The sequence below is a fragment of the Limulus polyphemus genome, unplaced genomic scaffold (assembly GCF_000517525.1).
Source record: "Limulus polyphemus unplaced genomic scaffold, Limulus_polyphemus-2.1.2 Scaffold495, whole genome shotgun sequence".
Classification (NCBI taxonomy): Eukaryota; Metazoa; Arthropoda; class Merostomata; order Xiphosura; family Limulidae; genus Limulus; species Limulus polyphemus.
Window position 1 is genome coordinate 120,950 of NW_013666105.1, and position 9,408 is coordinate 130,357.

The 9,408-nt window shown below is 29.8% G+C and overlaps 2 protein-coding genes across 3 annotated transcripts in view; one reads left to right on the forward strand and one right to left on the reverse strand.

The window, feature by feature from the left end:
- Positions 1 to 7,813, forward strand: part of LOC106458627 — a 24,316-nt gene extending 16,503 nt beyond the window's left edge. The window contains exons 6-10 of the mRNA XM_022384898.1: positions 900 to 1,063; positions 2,492 to 2,538; positions 5,552 to 5,684; positions 6,295 to 6,391; positions 7,664 to 7,813. Of these exons, the coding sequence (XP_022240606.1) occupies positions 900 to 1,063; positions 2,492 to 2,538; positions 5,552 to 5,684; positions 6,295 to 6,391; positions 7,664 to 7,717 (495 nt within the window). The 3' untranslated portion in view covers positions 7,718 to 7,813. The remainder of the gene's footprint in view (positions 1 to 899; positions 1,064 to 2,491; positions 2,539 to 5,551; positions 5,685 to 6,294; positions 6,392 to 7,663) is intronic.
- Positions 7,787 to 9,408, reverse strand: part of LOC106458636 (proteasome subunit beta type-6-like) — a 23,629-nt gene continuing 22,007 nt past the window's right edge. For both annotated transcript variants that reach the window (XM_013918161.2, XM_022384899.1), the window contains 3 exons: positions 8,757 to 8,886; positions 8,331 to 8,475; positions 7,787 to 8,005 (listed from right to left, as the gene is read on the reverse strand). In XM_013918161.2, coding sequence (XP_013773615.1) covers positions 7,878 to 8,005; positions 8,331 to 8,475; positions 8,757 to 8,886 — 403 coding nt within the window. In that variant the 3' untranslated portion in view covers positions 7,787 to 7,877. The remainder of the gene's footprint in view (positions 8,006 to 8,330; positions 8,476 to 8,756; positions 8,887 to 9,408) is intronic.

Sequence of the window (9,408 nt, forward strand, 5' to 3'; positions counted from 1 at the left end):
CGTCGGAACGAAGTTACGGAAAGTTAATTAACAAACGGAGACGTAACAGATGCATTGAGCTGTCTGTAGCATTTAAAGAGCATAAAAAACCACACTTGTGGTTGTATTGATTACCTCAGAGAGCAGGTTAGCACAGTTTAAAAATGGCTTCTAAGAATTTCCTTACAAAAGTAACATCCTAGACTTCCTTGACAACAGATGTCATTCTATACACCAAACCTCAAAGAATTACACTGAATTTGCTAAAAAAATCCAGGATTGTCTTATACACTGGCAAATCTGGTAACTATTTTAAAAATACTTGCTTTAAAGTTTAACAGTTTTAATCACACAATAAACTAAATATGTGTCATTTAAAATTTTCTAATACCATATATATTTAAATATGAAACACGTCATATCTTAAGTTGTGAATAAAACCTAAAGAGTGGACATTCAGACTACATTATATTGAAAAAAAAGTATTTGGATCAAATATGTTTAATAAAAGTAACTGAGAACACAGGTAGGGGAATTCTTTACTTATAAAAGACAATTTATTCAAAAGTGTATACTATATAGCTTACATTTTCATCGGGTAATTTTGGTATTTATTAATTCAAAATAATTATATCTGCATAGATGTTTAATAAAATAGTAGAATTATTTTGGGACTCACTCAGTGAAGACATTATTTGTAAAATAAAATTAGATAAAAAAATGTATCAGACCAGCTGAAAGCTTAAGCTTGTAGCAATATCAGGAAAAGAAATATTGCTAAAGCTAATAAGGCTGGAAAGTATTAATTACGTTTTTCCAATGAAAGATTGTAAAGGTGGATGTATGAACATGCACACACACACACACACACCCAAACAAAGTTTCTTATATGTGTATGTAATGAGCAAGTGTTTTTACAGAGATTTACCCCATTTGATGTATCAAGATCTCCTGCTACAAAACAATTAACAGATATAGAAAAAATACCTCCAGAAGTTCTGAATAAATCTGATCAGTACTACAATGAATTGAGAGCATTTCGACAAGCAAATCTTTCAGAGTGTACAGGTTCAGAAACAATAAGGTGAGGGTTTTTTTAGACTTTCTTCTTGAACACAGTGCTATTTAAATTGTTCATGACTGATATGACATGTCAAAATACCTTTGTTTTAAAACACAGTTTAATTGCTTTATGTTGTGGATAACAGCAAAAAGTGTAGTGATTATTTATTCTCACTGCCACCATTTTCTGTTTTTGTGTCTGTGTGTGAAGGTTCATTACACTGGCAAATATATACATCATAAAAATGTTTATTACTGTGTGTCATCTCCTAACTCAGTAAATTAGATTTCTAGGGTAGTGTTTTGCATCTTGGTGCAATAATTGTTAATTATTTTTAAACATTAATGTTTACATTTCTTGTTAAACTAAAAAAAAATAAATAACTTTTATCCCTAGTTTGTGAAAAATCATGTATTCTTCTGTCAGTCCTATTTAAAATAGATAATGTATGTGTGAGAGATATTCAATAAACTAAAGTAGACATTTATTTTCATATCTGAATATTTAAGAGATGATTTGTGTACCATCTACTTTTAAAAATTTTGTAATGATGGTGTAAATCATAGATTGAATTATTCTGAACTGATCTGTTGTTAAAAAACAGAAAGGTAACCGAGAATCACTACTAAAATGATTACTAAAGTAAAAAATTGACTAAAAATGTCAAGTGCTTTTGAGAAAGTTCTTTTCTTCTTTAGAATGAAAGAAGAGAGACCATTTTTTTCAAAGCAATCAAGCTTTTTATTAATTTTTGTAGTTTTATAAAATATTATTGAACACACAACAGTACCCGTCCCCACTGATGGGAAAAGTTAATCTAGTAAAAGTACCCCTCCCTAGTGATGGGAAAAGTTTAAGTTAATCTATCAATTTAAATTATTTCACTGACTTTAAAAAGGTTAATGGTGCTGCAGTCTTGGTTTCATTCAGAGCCAAAGCTCTAAGCTACTTATACCATCCACCCCGAAAAGTAATTGTTGAGCATTTCAGTCATGATAAGAGTCACAACAATAACATACAGTAAATCTACATTTTTATTCTTTGAGTTACATCACATTTTGAAATGTGAATGACAGTGTGATTAATTGATAACAATTTAATGTATAATATCCTGCTTGTGAAATAAAATTTGTCATCAACATTATTCATGCCTGTTTTCCTGTCATACCAAAAGTGAATGTTGAGCTTTGCATGCGTGCACAGCTGTTCAAATGGGAGACAGATGGACAGTCAGACAGACACCACTGTTCACCATATGTATAAGACAGTGTTAATTTGAATTGGAATATTACTGAAAAATGTATTTCTCCCTTCATTTTAAATATTTATATTTTTAATTGAAAATAAAGTACTAAAAACATAGGATACTGATTTAAGATCCTAGTATTATTATTGTATATTGAAAGAATATTAGACCCTCTGTTTTTGAATTTTTAACTTTTTATACAGTGATGATGATTTTACACCTACCAAAGAAAATTTAGGAAATCATCAATGTAAGTTGAGAATTCTTAATGTCATTTTGTAGTACTAGAGATGGATAATTAGTGGAATTAATTAATTGATAAAATTTAGTTAATCCCTTATTCTCACATGAGACTAATCTTCCTATTTTCTGCATGTTTTTTGAATTACTCTTTGTTTAATCTGATAGACATCTTCATGTATAACAATTTAGAATTAAGTTACTTTCTTTTTAAACTTAAATTATTGTACATGAAATTTATTATATATGCAACATAATAGAAACCTTGCAACAAGCTTAAAATACAATTAATACTATTCTGTGTATTTTTCCTTACATGTTTTCACAAGATTACTGATTGTTCTTGACATGGATTATAAAAATACTGGATGTAACAGGAACTAGTGAGATTACTATTAAGTACAGATTAACTTAAGTTATGTATGTTTAGTTAGGGGAATGAGTTCACAATTTTATACAAACAACTATACTGAGACGATCAAACATGTGGACACTTTAGGTACATTTAGAACGGTAAGATTATCAAGTGTGCAAGATTAGTTATTTTTTAAACAACAATATTCCAGTATAGAAGGAGCCATACATTTCTAATGTTGAATTGGCAAAAATGATGATTTGCCACTTATTTTATGAGTCCTGACAAACACTGATTAGGTTTAACAAACTTAAATTAATGAAAAATAATAATGACAATATTTCAATTATGAGGATAGTTGGAATAATACAAGACAGACACACTAATTTTAAATAATTCATTATTGTCAGGAAGTTAATTGACAATTTAAAAAGAATTGATTATTGTGTTAATTGGCTAGCTCTAAACCTGCCATCGTTATAGCATAAAAGTTTGCTTCACCAGTTTAAGTTTAAAACTGTATGTGAGCTTTTAAGTATAATATTAAGTTGTATTAGGAAATATACTATTTTCTGTAAAATAAAACAGCATTTTTAACCCTTTTGAGACGAGTCACTGTTGGAAGGCCATGCCATCTTGTTTGTTGACTTGCATTCAAAATTTTATTGAATATGTCAATAAGTTTGATATCAAATTGTAATTGTAATTCAAATTTTAGTAGCATATATTACTCAGTTTCTTAATTGAAAAGCAAATATAAAAAAAACAGATAAACATCAATTTTTATGTGACACGTGGTATGTTGAATGCAGCACTGGTTCAAATTAGATGTTTGTGAAGTCAAAATACTAAGTTTGTAGTTTCATACGAATTAGAAACTCAAATTACCAATATTGACAAGCTAGAATAAAAAATAAGAGCCTCTTATATTTTCAATTTGCTAAGATATTGCTCATGTAATAAATCAAACAAAGTGACACCCTGCCCACCTCTTTCCATTTTGTGAAATGCTCCTTATAAACACTTACTTCTATATATAACATGAATAACCAATCAGAAACTCAGAATGTCCCCTAGTGGCTCTCTCAGCAATTTTAACGGTCTTGGCACTATTTCTTTCTTTTGAACCAATATTTCAACGAGGTAGGGTGTGTCTTCAGTCTGCTCAAAATTTCATATTTTTTAAGACTAAAATACATCTTAGTTACTAAACTTGATAAATTTTAGTGGAATTCTATGGTATTAATGTAGTAACTTATGATTTTTTAGTTATTCAAATGTATATATAAAACCTAAAAAATATTTTGTTTCATATCCTCCATGTGGCTCAACAACGGAGTACAAAGGTCGTAACTAGAAAAGATAATTGTTTGCTTTTCTTCCTTATTTACTGTTCTATGTTTTAAAAAAATAAGTTTAGGAACTTATTTCAAAATAGTAATAATCTACATACATATATAATGTATAATAATCGAAATGTGACTGTATTTTACAAAATAGTAGTCTACTAAAATACAGCCAAGACAGGTCACTTTGTACAGACCAAAGGTCAGTTTTATTTTATTTGATTCGGTAACATGAGTGCATGTGAGCCACGTCATTGTAATTTCTGTATTGTTAGCCAAGCATGGCTGAATGGTCAATACAATAAAAATGTATGATGTTATGAGATTTAAGCTGTTTAGTCTAAATATTTATTTCATTCTAGAATGAGAGGGGCAAAATTTATATATATTTCCTAATTTGTTATGGTGGTTGCCAGATCGGTCAAATCTACCGAATCCGTACAGAGATTAATTACTGAAAATAACAGATAAGAAACATTTGATAACTATCTGGACATTATAAAAATTTTGCATTTTAAATTTCAAAAGTTTTTGCAGCATAAAAGTATTTTTAATCTTAAAATAAATATTACTTTGCATGATAGATAGGCAACATGTGAAAAGAAAAATAGGCATGAAAAATCATTGCTTTACAAACCTTAAGACTTAATAAAAAATTTATATTTTACATATGAAAGCTTTGTAATGTTTACTGATAATCTGTCAAATTTCATTAACATTCGCTTACTAATTTAAAAGTTATAGCATGAAAACTATAAGCAAAAAATGGTTACGAGGTCAGTCCCAGGGAATGAGCCTATGCTGAAAAGAGTTAATATTCACAAAATAATGGAGGTTTATTCTTAAACTAAGTCAATATTTACAAAGTTTCTTCAGTTTTCCATGTCTGAGCAAAAACTTTCAGCCTTTGCTTTTACAGCAGTGATACAACTAATAATTTAAGATCCAAATTGAGACATCCCTTTTACCATTATCAAGAAAAGTGTTCTTATGTATGACAGGATGTGTTTTCTGGGATGGGTTGTTAAATATTTATGTAAAATTGTCATTCTCTATGTATTGTCAGTATGTGTACCTACATAGCTGAGAATTGTTTTTATTTAAGATAAATACTGGTGACAGTGAAACATACTTTGTGCTTATGCATATGGCTTCTCTTGAGTTATAAATAATAATTAAAATTTTAATGTCATGAAAGTTACGTTTTTATGTGAGTTTTTTTCCTGCTATCTACTCATAATACCAATAAAAACTTCCTATAATTTGATCGTATTGACTCAGATGATATAATAATAAAACTCAGTAAAGAACATTTAATACAGGTATACATGAATACAAGACTAACGAAAGATTGTTCCATGTGCCTGTTCACTGTAACAATCAGGGTCAAAGCATGTGTTCCATATGCAACCTCACAAAAGCAGAAGTCAACAAGAAGACCCCTCATCAAATCAAGTATGTTTCTGTAGTGTAGGAAGAATCAGTATCTGATATAACTTAACTTCAGAATGATACTAACTACGATATACTTATGCTATCTTTCAACTCTTTTTCTGTTTAATTGATTAATATTATATTTTTCTACTGAGCCAACTATTATAAAAAAAATTTATGGATATTTCAGTCTGAGATATTCTTACTGAGTTGGTTATTAATTTCACTTGTTCAAAAGACTTTTTTTTCAAATTCAGCCACTAGCAGTTCTAGTTATACTCAACTGTGTGAACCCTTGGTGTCATGAGTCAGTTTCATTGTGAGGTAGAGTCAACTAGCAGTGTTACTAGTAAGAATAGGGATTACCACTGTATAAAGTAATTAAGTCATTAAAGTATTTCTAAAATTTATTATTTCAATATTTTATGTATTATATATAGACACACACGTGTCTAAGTCAGAAAACTGGTATTTAATTGGGTCCTTTACATTCAGTACTAGCAGACATACCAATTCAATGCATAGGGAGCTCTTAAGAGATTATGCAAAATTTGGTGACAGTTGGATTAGCAGTTTGCCAGTGATTAGTGGGCATTGATTTTTTTCAAGCCAATATATATTATTCTTTCAGAATTACTCTTCCTGGAAAAAGGATTTCCTTGAATAAATATCCACAATTTAACAAGAAAAAAAGTGACTTAAACCCAAAATCCTTAGCTCTAATTCGGGTGAGTGTTATATACATTTTATTTCTTAGTGAACTATACCTAAGTACAGACAGACTGCTATTCTAGAATAAAACTGTTGATTTGTATATAAAATTTAAAGCTCATAATAAACTTTTTATGATTTTATAACTATATGGCATAAGTGTTATATCACGAGTCCAGCAGTTGAATAATTGAAAAGTATTGTAACTGTTTATATTTAATGATTAATGACCAAGTTAGAAAATATTAAGTGTATGTAACCCTTTTTTGTACCCAAAAGTCAAAAACAACTTATTTGTCCAATAGGCTAGGAGGTCTAGGTTTTCAACATCAACGGCACTACATTTTCAATTTTGTTGACTGTGGTGTTCTTTTTTATTCTGAGTTAATTGTTAGTCTCTGATCTATATACAAAAATGAAATGACTAGCTCAAACAGGTGCATTATATTCTCTTGTGACCTGACAGTGCACTGCACATGTGAGATATTGGGAATGTTTAAAGATGCATTCTTTCAAATGACAGGTTGTGCTTTCAGAATATGAACTTTTACAATAGTTCCAGGTGAAAGAATAAACTGCACCAAAATTCCATAGTTTGGAGATATTGTCTTTGAAATTTAAAACATTTTCAGCCTAAAACCACTTCTACGAACAAGAATCTGTGGGAAAAAGTATGAGCAATATTTTCAAGCTTGTTTCTTACATTAATAGATTCATTACCAAGATAAGATAAACAAATAACTAAGTTTATTTAGTGTATACTGAATTATACAAGTAGTAAACTACTAAGAAATTTATTTTTTGAAAGAACACTTACTGTGATCCAATTAAAAAAGACCATAATCAGTGTTACCAACAAGGTTTAGAGCAGAGACTGAGAAAGAAACTCCACAATCAACACACAGAAAAATGTAGTACCACTGATGCTGAGAATACAGGTCTAGTGGACATAGATGTAGTTTTTTCACTTAATATCTTTTTGGAATGTATGTAATTTTGTTTACCCCAAAAAAGATTTCATGATACTTATTTGATAAAATGCATAAAAAGAGACATATAAATGGAACAAGTTTGAAATACATTTCAGAAAGTTATTCATTATACAACTTGATAGGTGTGTTTGTACAAAAGCTGAATAATTAAAACTTTGCAACATCCAGTAATTACCCAGAGTATAAAAAAATACTCTAAATGTCACTTGGAGCAATATTTTAAATATTATGTAAAATATAGGGAGAACATTTGAAAAGAGAATTTTTATTTAATACTTAATTTCATTCATGTTTCAGAACATTCAGTGGAGTGATAAATCCAGGAAGGTGCCCTGTTTGCTGTTTCACTGACACTTAACTATACTGGTAGTGGATATTCATATTATGTAAACTATCATGAATGTAAAATTATTTCCCAGAAAGGTTTAATAAAATTTATTAGTCTTTTATTGTTTTGAAAGGGAATACAATATTAATTGAAGAAGCAACTTCTATTTTCAACTTCACTGACTTATCCTTCAAAGAACCTGGGTACTTCTTTCCCTTTAATGACCCGTCTTTCTATGCCATCCTTTGTAATAATCCCTAGTCTTATTACTCCACCACTTGATCCATCTCGAGACATGGCTAGTGCCAGAGCTGAAAGACAGGATAAGATAAAAAGACTTATTATGCCTATTGGGAATATAGACCAATTAATAAATGTAACGGTTACTTCCCATTAAAAGTTTAAATAATATCCAGAATTAAACTTAACAAAACACTTTCTTATAATATGTATTTAGTTTTTAAGGTTATACATGTTTTTTCTGACAATACATAACTGAAAAAAACATTAATTTTTGAAATGCATGGCCAAACTTCTAAAGCATTTGGAATAGTTTTAAAACTTTCTGGTAGTTTATTTAAATATAGTGTCTAACAACAAGTAAAAACTGTAAAGTATTATTGAAAATATTCTTACTATTTGAAACAAAGTTCACACAGGCTTCTTTGTCAAAATCTGGTTTATAGTTTGCATCAACAAATCCATAGACATAGGTACTCCCAGAGCCCCCTATTGTAAAGGGCTGTCGAACCAGCATACCTCCAAGTGGAATACAGTATACCTGTATCAGAAGTGTTTAACATATTTAAACCTGTAACTTTTTTTGTTATTATAGTAGACTAATATTAAACATAATAGCAGCCGCTTGTTTCTTCTAAGGTAATACGAAAAACAAATTATATATAACTTGTAATCTTGGAAAAACTAACCTATTAAATAAGTATTTCAATAAAATTCCTATTCCTCAATGTACTTTATTATGATACTGAACAATTACTCTTAATAAAGAGATTATGTTTAAAGAAAAGGTTGATATTATAAAATCTTTTCAGTTTTCATTACCTGACCTCCATCCCGTTTATCCCATCCTGCACATATAATTCCTGCTGTTAATGAATCACGGTAACTATAGCAAAACTCACGAAACACACTAGCTGCAGTTTTCACACTAGGAGGTTCCTCAAGTTCCATTCTAGAACATAATGTAAATGGAATAACCTTAATTGAGCACAATTTAATTGCAGGAACACCACAGTGCATTAGTAAACACCAATTATTTTACTTTGTGGATTCAAGATATTATGTTGTCAAGAAATTAATGTCACATTTTGGAACACTTTCATTAACCACCCCCAATAAATGTACATCATGTATAATAGGTAAATGAACCACCTAAACATCACGTTAGTGTAGCCTATATAATGTGTAAAGTTTAGTATACTCTTAATAGTGATGGCGCACGAGGAGACACATAATTTGCATGTAATGCTGTTTGAATACAGGAAGGGAAACAATGCTTCTGTAGCCACAAAGTTTATCAAAGAAGTTTATGGAATTGTTTTGAACTTTCTTAAGTGTCAACGATCATTCGGCAAATTTTGTTCAGGTGACTTTAGCAGGTAATGGAAGGTGCAGACATGTTGGAATTGATATTGATGCTCTGAAGATACTTGTTGAGTCTAACCCAAGGCAACACACTCGTGAAATGGCCCTA